Source organism: Elephantulus edwardii, unplaced genomic scaffold (assembly GCF_000299155.1).
Source record: "Elephantulus edwardii isolate Elephantulus edwardi_28Jun2011 unplaced genomic scaffold, EleEdw1.0 scaffold00447, whole genome shotgun sequence".
Taxonomy (NCBI): domain Eukaryota; kingdom Metazoa; phylum Chordata; class Mammalia; order Macroscelidea; family Macroscelididae; genus Elephantulus; species Elephantulus edwardii.
The window spans coordinates 691023-708036 of record NW_006400197.1 but is presented as its reverse complement, the minus strand read 5'-3'; the positions used below and the strand labels follow the sequence as shown (position 1 = coordinate 708036).

The 17014-nt window shown below is 36.8% G+C and overlaps 2 protein-coding genes across 4 annotated transcripts in view; both read right to left on the bottom strand.

The window, feature by feature from the left end:
• Window positions 1–851: 851 nt before the first annotated feature.
• Window positions 852–17014, bottom strand: part of ZC3H6 (zinc finger CCCH-type containing 6) — a 68940-nt gene continuing 52777 nt past the window's right edge. The window contains exons 7-11 of the mRNA XM_006902767.1: window positions 12163–12272; window positions 11309–11562; window positions 8089–8579; window positions 4141–4368; window positions 852–2317 (exon numbers count right to left, since the gene is read on the bottom strand). Of these exons, the coding sequence (XP_006902829.1) occupies window positions 852–2317; window positions 4141–4368; window positions 8089–8579; window positions 11309–11562; window positions 12163–12272 (2549 nt within the window). The remainder of the gene's footprint in view (window positions 2318–4140; window positions 4369–8088; window positions 8580–11308; window positions 11563–12162; window positions 12273–17014) is intronic.
• LOC102847999 (acidic leucine-rich nuclear phosphoprotein 32 family member E-like) lies at window positions 6893–7678 on the bottom strand. Of its 3 annotated transcripts, none has more exons than XM_006902761.1 (2): window positions 7049–7678; window positions 6893–7012 (listed from the first exon to the last, which is right to left on the bottom strand). In XM_006902761.1, exons 1-2 carry the CDS (start codon window positions 7676–7678, stop codon window positions 6893–6895), a joined length of 750 nt encoding a protein of 249 aa, XP_006902823.1. The 3 variants fall into 3 exon arrangements, with proteins under 3 accessions (XP_006902823.1, XP_006902824.1, XP_006902822.1); XM_006902762.1 differs by having other exon boundaries at window positions 6893–7356; window positions 7465–7678; XM_006902760.1 differs by having other exon boundaries at window positions 6893–7678.

Genomic DNA, 17014 nt, shown 5'->3' with positions numbered 1-17014 from the left:
ACTGCAGACTCTGCTGGGTCTTTTAAAATTTTCCAAAGTCATGATGAACACAATCATTGAAGCTACATTGTTTGAGAAAGTAATGTAAGTTATACTGTTCAAAAGTACCTTGACATACACAAACATCACAATGTAACAAAGCAGAAACTCATAACTATTTAATATGAAAAATTAAATAAAAAATTTTGTTAGAGAACTTCAGATTTTTTCACCTTAGTGAAACATTCTTTTTACATACTTTCAATTTTACTATACAGTGAACAATAAAATATGACATTCAAATGCTTTATTTACACAAATAATATTATCAACATTAATTAAAGTGACGTCCTTAACATGAACTGTTCTGCTAATCATGATTTTAAAATGTTTCTTTTATATTTTAGTTAGCAGTTAGCATTACATATTAGTCAATTCTGTGATGACAAATAGAGGAGCCTAGTCAAAATACTGTTTCTCAAAAAGTCATGTACATCATATTGCTTGAAACTAAACAACCATATAAAAGTGGTAACTGTTTATTTAAACATTGATTATGAAAGACAACTGGAACATGTGCAGGCCGACAGTTGAGACCATGATAGAGTATTTATAATAAATGTCCTGTACTGAGCTGAACATGATATATATATAGTTTTCTATGTCAATTACTATGGTCTCTTAAAATTACAAAAATATCATATAAAATACCACAGGCTTTAAAGGATTTAACTTCATGTGGTTCTAATACTAGCAGCTGAAAAGTATTTATAATTTAAAAATAAATAAACTATAGAGGTAAACCAGTTACAAAACAGCAGAGGACTGCTACAGTTACAAGAGTGAAAAGAACTGCTTAAGAAACACAACAGCTAACAAAATGGTGAAGCGGTTGGATCAAAAGTTTTGAAAACCTCTTTCAGAGATTTGTCATCAGCTTCTTTACTGGGGTCATTCTCTGGGACCGGGCTCACCTGGCCCGGCTGCCTTGCTTGCCTTGGATCACTGTACTGGGGTCTAATTAAGCCTGTTAATGCAGGGATAGGAAGACTATGTACTGCTGGGGCCTGCACCTTACCAGGACCCCTGAGAATGCCTGCTTGGGGGTCAGCTGCCCCCTCCACAGTGACTTCTCTGTTTGGAGTGTTTTTTGGTGGCAGGATTGCTTCTGCAGTAGAAGGCTCATTTTTGCCACTACTTTTTAAAATGCCACTCTTTTTCTGGTTTTCTGCATTTTCTCCTAGTTCTGATGTAGATAATGAACCATGCTCTCTCGGATCATACAAACTAATACTACTAAGAACTGAACTTGGACTTCCCAGTGAAAGGCCAGTTGAAGATGACAGTTTAGGGACATATGGAGGCAGAGCCCCAGTCCCAGCACTGCGAGATACTGCCCCTGAGGCCTGGGATGGACCAGGGTTTGATTTTGTTAGAGGAAGGGGACCTTTAGTCGAATGACAATCTTTTGTAACCATCTGACGCGACTCTGTACTGGGCAGTCTGTGAAGTCTAGGATCAAAATTTTTTTGCAGTCTGGGATCTCCTAATTTACTTCCTGAACTATGTACATCTCCAAATTGATCTAGGTAGCCTTCTTTGTTTGTTGTGTTATTTTTGGCTTTGACTGCTAATTTCAGATCAACAGGTGGTATGTTTTGATGAATATCACTTTTTGCATCCCACAACCTACTGAGCCTCTGGTCAGCTATAAGAGGGGGTAGAGGTAAATTGATTGAAGATACTGGATCAGGTTTAGGTAAAGGTACTGGAAGTAAATCTTCTGGAGCCCACACGATATGTTTTGCAAAGTTTGGTTTGGTTAGGATAATATCCATTTTAATATGACTGAACTGTCTCAACTGTGACCTTGGATCCTGGAGAATTATACCAGGTGAAGGATCCAAAGGTATTAAGAAAGCTTTTTCTCTCAGTTCTCTTTCCACAATTTCTTCATCATCTCCTCTTTTATGTTTGACATTAGTGCCAGTATTTGCATGACGTAGATCGCACTTGGCTCCAGTGCCAGAGGAGCCTGTATGGGCAGTAATATTCCCTTTTGACTTCCTGGGGTCCCACGCAAGTCTAAGATCCACTGGTGTGGACTCAGAAGGATTTTTAACACCTTGTCTTGGCACAGTCCTAAGTCTCGGATCAGCCACCCGGTGTACTTTATTTTTCTCTTTAGCAAGCCTTGGATCGGTAGGAGTTGTGAGTTCTGTGGGAGGGAGACGTTTATTCTGAAAAGTTTCCGTTTGCTTCTGTAATGTTTTCAGTATTGACTTGACGCTGCTTCCTTCATCCTCTTCACTGCTGGAATACCAGTTAACAGTATCATCTAAATACAGATAAAAAATTATTATAAAGAATAAAGCATTCATTATTGGATTAAAAAAGCCAAAAGATACATTTCTGAGATAAGTATAAAGTAAAGGAAATGAGAATAGTTGTGATAATAGTTAAGCATTGAGCTGTCAAGTAAAATGTTAGTAATCTGAACCCATCAGCAGCTCCCTGGGAGAAAATGTATGTCAAATATATATACCTAGGGTGTGGGTGAAGAGCGCAGAATATCTCATGGGCTGTCAAAGAACAGAGATGTTTTGGAGAGGGTGCAGCTGGAATGCTCTTAAGAGTCAGGATGGCAAAGCTTCATCTCACGTACTCTGGGAATATTGCTAGAGAGGGATATTCCTTGGAAAGAGGCATAACACTCAGAAACGTGGAGGGTCAACAAAAGAGAAGAGGACCCTCAACAAGATGAACCAACAGTGACTGCCACAATGGGCTCAAGTATGCAGATGATGGAGGATGGTGCAGAACAGACAGGACATGAGTTGTACTCGATTTAATGGAGCATAATCATAACTGCACCAACAATAGGGGTGCTATGAATTGGAATCAATTTGACAGCCCACACAAACGTCAACGGAATGCATTCTAGAAATACCAGAATTTCAACAATGGCACATTTTGGTTTTAAACAACACATGCTGACACAGTTTTTCAATCAAATCTCAGGTTAAAAAAAGTTACTTTTTATCTAATGAGACATTAACACTCATTGCCATCCAGATTGGAACCAACTCCTATCTGACCCTCTGGAAGGTTTTTGGAGCCTGTAAATGTCACGGGAGAAGATTGTCTATCTTTCTCACAAGGAGCTGCTGATGAATTTGAACTGCCAGAGAGGTGCAGTTTTGAGTTAGCAAAACCACTCCACGGATTATTCCATCATCTTCTTTTCTCTTCTTCTCTTTGACCTACAGGAACCTTAGAGGTGAACTTGTGATGCACTTTTATTGGCTGCATATATTTCAAATACTTCTGCATAGTAATATCCCTCCTCATAACATTAGTTATTTCTATTGAAAAAAAAATGAATTTTCTCTTTATATTAACCTATTTTGTAAACAGTATTTAAACTGACAGAAGGAAAGGAGACAGGCACTGGAAAATGTTTACTATATAGGAAATGATACTTAATAGCTATTTATCAAAAGAGAATAAAATTACTAAAAGCATTAAAATTTATAAAAACACACACATCAGTTGCATAATCTCAATTATGTATAATAACCCTCATAGAAAACTATCAGTTACATACTATTATGGTATAAAATTTTATAAAATAAAAACTCTTTGAGTCTATAGAAAAATTACCACAAAAGTTGTGAAATAAGTTTTAAACTTAAAAAAGAACGAACACATTTAAATTATATGGGAAATTCATTTCAGGAAGAACTTATGCTCTTGTTATATCTGATAAAAGTAAAATAATGTTACCTTCTTTTAACATGAAAAAAAATCATTTTTTATGTAATACATGCCTGGAGGATAATGAGCTGGCTGCCAGCCCAAAGGCTCAATTCTACCAGCTGCTCTTCAGGAGGAAGAGGCAACCTCCCCCTTGCATGCTGACAGTCTCTGAAAGCCGCTGTGGTAGGTAAGCTAAGGTTCAGTTACAACTAGATGGCAGTGAGTTTGAGAGTGTTACCTAGTTTTACTTAGTTCTAACGTATTATATTTAAGAATGTCAACATGTACAACTAATCCTAAATAGAGGACACTAGATAAACTGGAAATATAATGAAGTGTTCAGAAGAATTCAGACTTAATTAACTGTTAACAGGTAAGATGTTACTATAATACCTAACACACCTTCTTCTTTGACTGGTGTCCTGTGAGATGCAGTGCTGCTTTGCTCTTCATCTTCTTGGTATTTCTGATTAAGTCTCACAAAAAGTGCCCTCTGCACCGCAGGGAGGAGACCTGGTGCAGTCAGAGGGCTGGGGACTGTCATGGTGCTGCTGTCAGACCCAGGGATATTATAGGCATCTTCAACAGCGGGAGGCTGGTGCTGGGTAAACTCATCATGCCACATCTCATCTATATGGTAAAAGAGACAGGCAGAGATTTACCACTAGAAAGTAGTAAATTCCACTACCAATCCATTTGACAATACTACTATGAGTTACAAAAACCAGAATCACTAATAATATAATCATCATCACATTTTACTACTCAGTTAAAATGTGAAATATTTTCAAAATTAATCAAAAGTTTTACAGAAGTTTGGTTAAATTAAAAACATACTTAAAAGTTTCATGATATTTTATCTACTTTCCTTTGAAATATACATTCTTTTTTTTAATTATAACAAATCTTCAATTTATTTGAATTCCGTTTCAAAAACTTTTAAGTTACAGCAGTCACAGAAAAACCTGGGAATAGTCAGAACCAATAAGTGAATGATCAAGAATACGGCATTTTTGTTTAACACTGTCATGGCTTTATTCAAAACACAGTTGCACAAAAGTATTAACTTCCAAGTTTTAAAAGGAGAGTCTTGAGGAACTTAACACTATATACATACTGTCATACAAAGAGCATGAAAATAGGACCAAAAACCTCTACAAAATATAAAACCCACCCTTATTTATTTGCATGAAAATACCACCCACAAAGCTAAATATGTTTTAAAAGTTATTTGGAGGCTCTAAGTGTTATTTTCAAACCAAAGAACTCTATTTTTGATTGCACAATAAGATGATTGATAAGAATGTCAATATATAGATTTTTTTAAAATAACTATTTTATCATCTAGTATACTATGTAATGAGAATCCTTAGGGAATAAAACAAAACATTACAATTGTTACAAAAACGGGGAAGTGTTAGTATTTTGGAGATCTCAATCTCTCCACTAAACGGAGCCCCAGAATTTCATTTCTTTCAGTCAGTTGTGTAATTTTTAAATTTCTCTACAAATAACTTCATAAGGTCTATTTTAAAACTCAGAACTCACACACTTAAACTAAAAAAGTATTATACTTAGTAATTTAAATGTGTTCCAGTCCAGTAGCTTCAATAAACTTGCTGACATTAAATATTTTTACAAATATTCTAAACAAAAGGGAAAAATCTAGAGTTAACATTGAAAAAAGAGCCTCCAAGACAAAAAGGGGTAATATATACTTGTTTAGTCATTACATATTTTAAGTAGCCAAAGAAATGCATACACACTCATACTTATCTCAAATATTTTTCTTTTTTCAATGCCATCCATTTGAAATCAAATCTTAATTTTAACATTATGTTCCAAATATTTTGCCAACTGCCTAACATACCGCAATTAAATGTTTAATTATAATCATTTATAACTATAGGAAGAATAAAGGTTCTACTCAGGAAAACAAGAAAATGTTGTAAAGTGTATCCTAATCAAGTGGGAAGCAAACTTCAAGAGAATGATTTGAGTTTCTCATTAATTACCAAAAGGCAATTGTTCTGACTTTATAGAACTACTAATGCTGCTTCCCATTTTCCCTTACCTCTTTTCTTTCTTCATCTATTAATAATCTATATGTCATCAGTCAAAAGAAAGCTATATTATAAGCAGAACCTTTTGCATAAAACTATACGGATTTTTTTTATCTGAGAAAGTATTTCTCTCACATAGCTTGTTTATAAAGGAGACAAGTCTGAAAAGGTGGTTGAGGTATAAAGTTTCCCTGGATAGCCATAGTTTCCCAACGGTCTTTGTTTTTGTTTGTTTTTTGTTTTTATTTTTGTGTTGTTTTTTTTTTAGATGAAGGGGAGTGAAACAAGGAAGAAAGGTGATCATGAAGGAATTGCTGAGAGGAAAAAGAACACCTATCTAAAACCAAATAACCCCCGGCATGTCATGATCCGCAGCCTGATGAAGAAAGGGCTCACCTGCATGTCTCTAACTTAGTAAATGCAATTTTTCCTTCAAAAAGAAAATCTTACCAGTTACTTAGCTTAAAAAAAAAAATTTCAGAAGTCTTCACAAAATCCAAGAACACTACTGCTGGATACAGCCTTTACTATTCTGCTTGTACTTTCCAAGTAACTCTTAGGACAAAGAAGCACCCAAATACCCATAGCAAAAAAAGTCACTGCCTTCAAACTAAAGATCTCTGGGTCACTTCTAAAAAAAGAACTAACTCGTCATTCAGGAAACTACTGCCATTTCTTAATACAGCTTACTGTGATTTCAGTTAGTTTATAAATAACTTTAAAAGTTTATGAATGAAATGCACTATACTATACCAGACCTGGGAAAGAGCTATCAAATTTTAATTATGGGCTAAAAATTACTGCAGCAGTGAGCATGAATTAGAAAAAATTAAGATTCCAAAGAAATTTCTAGGGTATTTCACAATTAGGAAAGGTAATGAAAAATTGTCTCTACATACAATATGATCATTAATAGACTAATAAATCTTAGTTGGAATGATAAAAAGGCAAAAATAGTAAAACCACACTTTTCCTATAAAAAGTTAACATGTTATTTTCCGTAAGGATAGCTATCGTACATAAAGAAAGAAAGATGATGTGATCACCCTTTTGCAAACCCAAGAACATTAGGAAATGAGGCTCAGAATGAGCTAGTCATCATCTTCTTCTCCTTCATCTTCAGCATCTCGTTTCCTCTTCTCCCCTCGAAGACCTTCTTCTTCTTCTTCTTCCTCTCCTTCTTCAACATAGTCATCATCATCTTCTTTATCCTGGATCTCTTCTTTCATTAAGTATGAGAGGCCTACTTCCTCCTCTCCCTCTCCCAGTTCTGAGCCTGCTTCATCATCATCGTCATCTTCATCCTCATCTTCCTCGTCCTCTTCTTCATATCCTTCAGGTGGCCCAGCTTCATCATCTTCTTCATCCTCATCATCTTCATCTTCGTCATCATCCTCTTCAGATGCTTCAGGTGCTTCATTATCCTCCTGATCAAATCCATCTAAGTATGTAATTTGCTGCAGCAGTTCAAAAATACTTTCTCTATAATCTTCCAAGTTTGTGATCTCACAATTAAGCAAGTCAAGACTTTTCAAATTTTTAAGATTTTGGAGAGCTTCTACTGTACTGAGATCTTTAATTTTATTTCCACTCAGATTGAGGTAGGTAAGATTTGGACATTTCTCTGCCAGGACTTCCAAGCCTCCAGAAATGCTATTGTTACTAAGTTCTAACTTTCGAAGTTTATTTAAGCTGGGAAGTCGAGCCAGTGAACTTAATTCCACATCAGCCATACTTAAAGACTCTAATTCTTTAAAAGTATCATTTAGGCCCTCAATTTCTCCACTGACACATCTGCAATTATCAAGGACTAACTCTGTCACCTCCTCCGGGGCTTTGTTGCTTAACTCCAGGTTAATCCTCTTCTTCATCTCCATGTCCTCCACCTCCTCTTCTGCCTCTAGTCTCCTCCCTTCCTCTTTCCTGCCTTTCCTCACCTCCCCCAACCCTAAAATTTAAGGTTTGAAAATGAATGAAAAGATACACAAATAAAACACCAACCACCACCAGACAGGTTTAGGGGAGGAAAAAAAAAGAGAATCGTAAATGGAGTCGAAGGAGTTGATACTCTAACTCCACTGCCCCCACCTCCTTGTTCACACACTCGCGCACGCACGCACGCACGCACACACATACACACCCGCGCGCGCACACTCACACACCCGCAGTTCCTTCCCCTTCAATGGCTGCTCAGAGACTGTGAAATATACATTCTTAACAGACTTTCCTTTAATGAAAAGTACAGCTTTAATTTCTTATCAACAATTACTTTAAAGTGTAAACTTACCACCAGTGTTACTGGGAAGCTGGAAATTATGGACAGCATGATGTGGATAGTAATTATCATAAAATTCAGCTGGATTTGGTAGGGATTCGTAATTGGCATTAAGCTGCACTTCATCAGGATTTTGTTGATGTGGTAAACCTGGATTCTGGGTCTCCCGAGATACGCTCATCATATGTCCTTGAAAGCCACTCATGCTGGGTGGTGTCAAGGGTGCACCTGGGTGAACAAGCACTCCAGCTTGACTGTGAGGACCTACAATTCCAGGTGGACCAGGTGGCAGAGGTGAACCCTGTGGCTCTGGTAGACCAGGAGGTCCTGCACATGGGTGATGTACCGGGGAACCTGGGTGCATCACAGGACTGCTCTCTCCCTGAGCCATGTTAGGTAGAGGACCTGGACTGGACTCAGAACTGTAGACATGCTGAGCATGTGGACTGCTTTCCTGAAACTGTGGTCCTGGTGGGGAGGCACTGTTATAAAATGCTGGTGACCTGTAGACAGAGAGAGTGATATTACTTAGTTCAAAGAAAAAGGTTTTCAAAGAATGTTAATATATAAAAAGGTAATGGCTGAGCAATCCTGTATCAGAATAGAATACTATGTTTTCTCAGGACAATTTACTCTGTATTTTCTATAGAAGGAAAAACTACACTTATCTTCAATGGAGCCCAGTTTTGTTTTGTTTTTTTAAATTCATTGTTGTATACTTTCTTTCCCCTACTTTCAGCCCTCCCCACCATGCACCCCTTGTTCCAGACTGCTGTCACACACATTAATGCCTAATCCTTTTGGACAGTTCTTCCCCTCATCTGTTCTAATGCAGTGTTCATTATTTATCTATTCTTTTCCCATTCTCTCCCCAATGCCCCATGTCTGTCCTATCCCGTAACAGTGATATTTTGCACTATTTGTCCTTTTGTGACTGAGATATTTCACTCAACATAATGTCCTACAGGCTCCACCATGTTGTGTAATGTTTTATGAGTTCCTTGTTTTTCAGTGCTGCATAGAATTCCATTGTGTGAATATACTATAATTTTTCTATCCATTCATTTGTTGATGGGTACTTGGGTTGCTCCCATCTCTTTGCTATTGTTAATAACACAGCAATACACATCTGTTTTGAGTTGTGGCTCTAGTTTCTTTAGGGTGTGTTCCAGCAGTGGAACCACTAGGTCAAGTGGTATTTCTATTTCTCACTTTTTGAGAAAGCACCAGACTGCCCTCCATAGTGGTTGTACCATTTTACACTCTCACCAGCAGTGATTAAGGCTTCCAATCGCCCCACAACCTTGCCTGCATTTGTTGTTGGTAAAGAACCCAGTTTTCATAATTGCTGCTATTATCTTTCTTCAGTAATATTTAATTGCAGGAATAAGATAGGCAATCTTCTCTCATATGATTTACTGCCTCCCAAGACCTGCTGGAAGGTCAGCTATTAATTGATTCTGACTTGACGGCATATAACAACAACAGTTATTAACTACGCACAGTATGAAAAATACAGAAAAATACATGCACCTCTCATTTTGGGTGTGTGTGTGTGCGTGTGTGTATACACACATATACTATATATATTATATATACAGTTTCTTTTATCAGTAATGTAACTTGCTATAGATTATGCCAGCAGGGCACCTTCCTCAGATATACTTAATATTGATACTTTTAAGACTTTTCAAGACAAATGTAGACTTTTAAACAACAAAATAAAAAAGCATACTATGTAAACTATTCTTCTGTCTGCTAATCAAGATATCAGAGTCTCAAGTCTATTCAGAGGCACCTCAGAAGAGAGGCCTGGAGATCTACTTTTGAAAACCAGCTGGTAAGCACTAGGACCGCTGTGACGCACAGGATGTCCTGAGTAGGAATCAAATGAGTGGCAACTTGCTGTTATTGTTGTGTGCCATTGAGTCTGGACCGACACATAGCTGACCCTCCAGTGGGTTTTCAGATGCTGTAATTTGTATGACAGGAGACTGTCCATCATTCCCTCATGAAGCAGCACATGCCTTTGGATTGGCAGTACAACTCCTTACTAACTGGACCACCAAAGCTTCCTAAATGTCAATTAGTTTATAGAAACTTTTCTTTCACAAGTTTCAAGTGGTTACTGCTGGCATAGGGAACTCCACAACAGATAGGTGTGCCACCAACTCAAAGTACAGCAGTTCTAACCCACCAGCTGCTCCAAAGGAGAAACACAGGAAATCTCCTCTTGTATGATTGATAGAGTATGAAAACCCACTGGAGGGTCAGTTCTAACTGGGTGGCATATAACAACAAAACATTGCTATAATAGAAAAACTTTTCCAGCTCTGGTGGCCTAGTGGCAACAAGTTGCACTGCCATCCCAAAGGTGCATGGTTCAAATCCACCAGATGTTCCAATGGAGAAGGCGTGGCTATCTCCTCCTGTGCCAGTAGGATCCAACTTGACACAAGGAAAAAAACAATGGGGAAAAAAACCACCAAACTTTTAGTTTTTTTTCTTCTTTCTGGACATTCTGCTAATTCAATTATTCTTTCTAAAAATTGATTCTTTTGGTTTTACTGAAAGGAACAGATGAAATAGTAGGCCTCCTTCTCCATTTCTAACTACTATACCTTTTCTACTTTTCATAGCACTGAGTAGGATCTAGTACATAGTAATACTAAAATAGTGCACATGCTTGTCCACTTCTCAACTTTAACAAAAGTAGTTTTCATGGCTTACAGTGCGTATTTGCCATAGATTTCTTGTTTCTCATTTGCTTCCATGAATGTTCAGAATTAAAAGTCAACAATGTCAGACTCAAAGCACAAACTCCTGGAAGTGGTGCTAGAGGGCTGCAATAGTGTTGAATGCTAATTTGAATCCAGGAAAATTTGCCTACATGTTTTCCTAAGAGCATTCTTAAATAATAAGATATACTAGAGACAAATTAACCCACTATTAAAAGAAGTTAATCAACTATCATGTAGTCTCATAACCTAGGAGGTGCTAAGAATGGCAATAATACCCTTCAGAAATACTACACAAAGAGGCTTCTAAAGCTGTGTAAGGATTCCAGAGAAAAGCACAGCAGCAGACTGGGAGCAAAGGTTCGAGGGGAGGCGGCAGCATGCCAGATGTCTGTTATCTCACCTGAGTCTGACTACATGATCATGAAATACAACTGTTTTGGGTTTTTTAAAATAAGTTTAGGAAAAATCTGTTGTCTTAAAAAAAAACTTACTTCTTCCCAATCTTGTGTGCTAAATCCACAGTAGGTTTCACAACTATTTCAAAAAGAGATGGAATTTTCCTGAAATCATCAGAGAGATCAGTTGGAAAATCATCTTCAGGTTCAGAAAAGGAAAAATGCTCTGGTGGAGTTGGCAGAAGCCCAACTCCTGGAGGAGGTTTGGGGAGGGGAGTTATGCCACGTTTTCTCAGTTCTTCTAATTCTCTCTCATCTTCATTTGTGGATTCTTCTTCAGTATTCAACACCTAAAAATAATTGGCAAAGATTACGGTTTCAGAATTTTTTCTCACATACAATTAAAATGGAAGTTTTATGTAAATTAGCTCTAATGGTCTACTGGGTAAGGAATTGCACTGCCAATCCAAAAGCAAGTGGTTCAAATCTACCAACTGCTCCATGGGAGAAAAATGGGTAATATCATCTTATGTGATTTGCAGCCTCTGAAAACCTGCGGGAGGGTCAGCTTTGGGTTAGTTTCACTTCAATGACACATGACAACACATGTGTTAACAGAAAAAAATAGTATCAAAGTTGAAATGGATCATAGACAGCTGATTCTTCACATCTGATCAAGAGAATAGGGTTCAAAGTAGTGAAGGACACAGCCCCAAACAAATCATGCTAATTAAATATCAGAAGAATAGAAACAGAAGATTCTTAATTCCTTAATCTAACAGTTTTGCTTTCTCAAAACACTATATTAGTGTTAAAAAAAAAAACACTATATTAACAGAATAAACCACAAAATAAATCCTCAATTTTTAGTAGAGTTTTGTAAAATATTAAGTTATTCAACTCAAATCTGTGGATACAGCTAATAACCAAGATACAAAAATATTACTTACTTTATCTAAAAGTTTCCTTGTTTCTTTAGTCAAATCATCGTGAGAAAATTTACAGTTATCTCCTTGGTAACATTTTGCTCCAGTATGATAGAACTTGCATGGAAATTCATGTAAATAAAAATATTAAGGAACAGACAAAAATAACTGCTAAATCTTAGTGTATTTCTTTTCCATAATAAGAAAGGCCCAGGAATTTGCTTCCATAACGATTACAGCCAAGAAAATGCTATATAGTTCTACACTGTAACATATACTAGGTCATATGTGCTAGAACTGATTCTAACAGTGAATTTTATCTCCTGTATTTCCTATGAACCAGTAATTAGATCTAGACATTTCTTTTTATTCCTTACTACTTCATAGATGTTTACTTCAAAATGCATCCTTATCTGGGAGATTTAACAGCTGATTGCTCTTCTTTCAAGACTGATGGCTGGTGGGTTCAAACTGCCAACCTTTAAGTTAGCATCTTGCAGCATAAGGTTTATCTGTTGTTGACTCACAGCTGTAGTACTGAGAATGGGATTTATTTGGGAAGTAAGTTGGAGAGTGAGGGAGGCAAAGAATATCTCACAATGTAAGTGGTTTAGTAAAAGTCCTGGTTCAGTTCACCAACACAAATTTAAGAAGACTCTGGTTTCCTCAATCATTAAGCAAAGTTTGCCTCAGACGTTTTAAGTCAGCTTCTCCTTCAAGCATCTGGCAAGAACAACAAAACCTTTAACTGTAGCCAGCACATATGCAAGCAGCCTCCAGATCACACCTTACCCCAGATTCTCAACAGATCGCCACAGCTTTTCTATCACCATCACCAGGGCTTCACTCTCAGCAGGGTCTTGCTCCAGTCTCCAAGTCTTGGAGCCCTCAAGTCTTGCTGCTCAGTGTGGGAAGCACTCTTTGTCTTATCCTAGTCCCACAGCTGTTGATGATTTGCAAGACCATCTGTCCGCTATTAACACGTTGCCACAAATGTTTCTAAGCAGTCAGTCGTCAATTTAAAAGTGTGCAGCAATGTGTTAAGGTAGCTAGAGACTAGACGGAGCCAAGGTAATGGCTAAAAATAATCTAACTTTTAGGTTAACACTGCACAGCTGAACCCTTTGAATCACTGTGCTACAGGGGTTATAAACTGTCCTCGTCAACTTTTCACTGAATGATTTTTCAGCCATCAATAGTCACAACCAAGATTGATGAAATTTTTCAAAGTGAGAGGATTACGAGAGGGTAAATGCACTGCCAAATCTTCCTCCATTATGGTATCATTTTTGCATTCCCATCAACAAGGTGTGTACATCTATCCTCACTTATTAACCATCTTTTTTTATTAACCTTTATCTATTAATCTTTATGTTATCTTTATTAGTCTTTATCTGTTATTTTGAGTTTATAACAACAGCAAAAATATCTACTATTCTGCACATTAACAATGTATATCTGTCACTAACAAAAGCTAATGTGGGAGGTGAGAGTAACTGGTTATGATGGTTAAGGTTATGTGTCAACTTGGCTAGGCCATAATATTCAGTAGCTTGGCAGTTATATAATGATGTGATCATCCTCCCTTTTCACACAATGCCAATTTTCATATAATGTCACCTTTCACATATGACGTGGTCTGTGGAACCTACCATTCTAATAAGTGAAGAGTGGGTATATGGCTTATTTTCCCACAGTATTATCAACATACTTATCTGGATTTTGTTAAAGAAATTAAAAATTCACACAATCAAATTTTCCATCTCTTATTCATTCTAGATTTTAGGTCATAGTTATAAAAGAATTAATTCATCTATTCCTATAGGATTGAGATCTAGAATAGCAGATTTTTCAGTTTCCATTATAGTCACTTCCCTTAAAAAATGATTCTTGCAAAGGTGGCAATATTACCTTAAAATTTAGGAACAAGGCAAAAAGAACTAGTGAGCAAAGCTGTTACATCTGATATCTTTGTACTGTTGAAATTAAAAAAAAATACAGTAAAGCAACAGGGGCTTAAGGCCAAGTAGATCCATACAATTAAACAGAAATCCTAGGGGCAGATGTGGGGGCTGTTGTTGTTAGGTGCCATCAAGTCAACTAGGACTCAGAGCAACCCTATGAACAACAAATCTGAGCCTTCGCTCCATCCCCACAATCTCTAACATGCTCAATCTGTTAACCTAGATACTGTGTTGATTCACCTTTTTGAGGGTCTTCCTCTTTCTTTCTCTAACCTTCCAACTTTCCCAGGATGAAGCCTTCTTTCCAAGGACTGACAATATGCCACAAAATATGAGAGATTATGTTTCCTAATCCTTGCCTTTAAGCAGCACCTATTCTCCTGGCAGTACTTCGAATATTTAGTATTCTTCTTCAAGACCACAATTCAAAGGTCTTCCTTATTCATTGTCCAACTTTCAGATGCACAGGATGCAACTGAAAATACCATGGCAAGGTATTTTCTTTGTCTTTGAATTGATATACTTGCTCTTCCCCAATGTTCTTTTGATTTCTTGACTACTATTAGCATGGGTGTTGACTGTGGATCCAAGTAAAATGAAATTATTGACAACTTCAATCTTTTCTTTACTATCATGTTGCCCAGTGCTCCAGTAGTTAAGATTTTTTTCTTAACATTAAGATGATAACCACATTGAAGGCAGCAGTCTCTGATCTTTCACAGCAAGTGTGTCAAATCCTCTTCACTTTCTTCAAGCAAAGTTATGTCATTAACATAATACAGGTTGCTGATGGGTCTCCCTCCAATCCTGATTGTGTTTCAAGGTTTCAGTTCTTTTTGTGTTTCAAGGCTGGAGAAAGATCCAACCTTAACACACACATACATTTTTTCTGATTCTAAACCATGCAGTCTTCCTTTGTTCCATTCAGATACTGGCTTCTTTATCCATGTATAGATTTTGCATGAGTATGATGAAGTGTTCTGAGATTCCCACCCTTCTCAATGTTAGCCATAATTTATAATCTGCTCGGTAAAATGTCTTTGCATAGTCAATAAAACTAATGTTAACATCTCTCTGCTATTTTCTGCCTTCAGTAAAGGTCTATCTATCTGATATCAGCAATGATCACCCTCAAGCTATGACCTGAAACCAGCATGAATTTCTGGAAGCCCTCTGTCTATAATCTATTCTAGACATTTAAAAAAAAATCTTCAGAAAAATTTTACTAGCATGTGATATTACTAATATTGCCTATAATTTCCACATTCTACTAGATCACCTGTTTTGGAATGAGAAAAAATTATTATTATCTTTGAGTCAGTTGGCAAGTCTCCCAAATTTCTAAGCTTGGCTAATGAGCACACACAGGGCTGCACCAGTTTATGAAAAGATGTCAACTGGTATTCTAGAAATTCCTGGACCTTGTATTTTGCCAACACCTTCAGTGCAGCTTGAAAATCTTCCTTCATTACCACTGGTTCTTGTTAACATGCTACTTCCTGAAATAGTTCCATATTAACCTATAGTTTCTATACAATGACTCTGTGTATTCCTTCTATCTGCTCTTGACGCATCCTGCATCATTCAAGATTTTCCTCACAGACTGCTTCAGTATTGCATCTTGAGTCCTGAGTTTGTTTATCAGTTCTTTCAGCTTGGAAAATGTAGAATATGTTCTACCTTTTGGTTTTCTAACTCCAGGTCTTTGCACGTTTCATTATAATACTTGTCTTCTTGAGTTGTCTTTTGAAATATTCTATTAATCTCTCTTATTATAACATTTCTTCCCTTTTTCTTGGCCTCTCTACAATCTAGCCCAATATTCAGTCCCTTCTGACATCCATTTTAGTTTTTTTTTTCTTTCTACCCTCTTTGCTTTCTTCATGGTTGAGTCATATTATGACTACTTTGATCTTTGTTCATAAGTGTCCAATGGGTCAAATCTATTTTTGAGATGATTTGTTACATTTGGGTGGGATAGACTCAAGGTTGTGTTGGTTTTTGTGGACTTTTAAAAACTTTCTTCGATATGAACTTGCACTATATGAATTGATTGTCCATATAGTGAGCTCCTGACCTCATTATGATTGCTGATACTGAGCTTCTCCAATGATTTTCTTCCCCACAAATGTAGTCAGTCTGATTTCTATGTAGTCTATCAGGTGAGGTCCAAGAGTATAGTAATATGTGTGTGTGTATATATATATATATATATATGTATATATATATATATATATACACACACACACACATATAGCTCAAGAGTATAGTTTATGCTTCTTAAGAAAGGCATTTGCAGTAAATAAGTTAATGATCATTTAAAATTTTATCACTTGCTTTCCAACCTCACTTCTGTCACTAAATCCATATTTTCCAACTCCCAGACCTTCTTTATTTTTAACTTCGTATTCCAGTCACCCATTATTATTAATGCATCTTGGTTTTATGTTCCATTAAATGCTCTTAAGTGATGTTGAGTAACTGACTAGATATTTTAGGGAAAATTAACATGCAAAGATTCAAAATGCATTATTTAATACAGTAAGCTAAAAAACAAACAGATGCTGCCCTGGATGTGCTCACTAAATTGTGCCAAGAACTCCAGAGGACAGCCAGCTGGCCAACTGACTGGAAAAGATCGGTATTTTTTCCTTTTCCAAAGAGAGGTGACCCAGAGAGTATGGAAATTATCATTAATATCACATGCAAGCAAGATTCTGCTGAAAATTATTCAAAAACAATTGGAGCAATATGTCAACAGAAAGATGCCAGATGTGCAGGCTGGATTTAGAAGAGGTTGTGGTACTAGCGATATTATAGCTAATATTAGATGGATCTTGGCAGAAAGCAGAGAATACCAGAAGAATGTCTATCTGTACTTCATTGACTATGCAAAGGCTTTTGACTGTGTG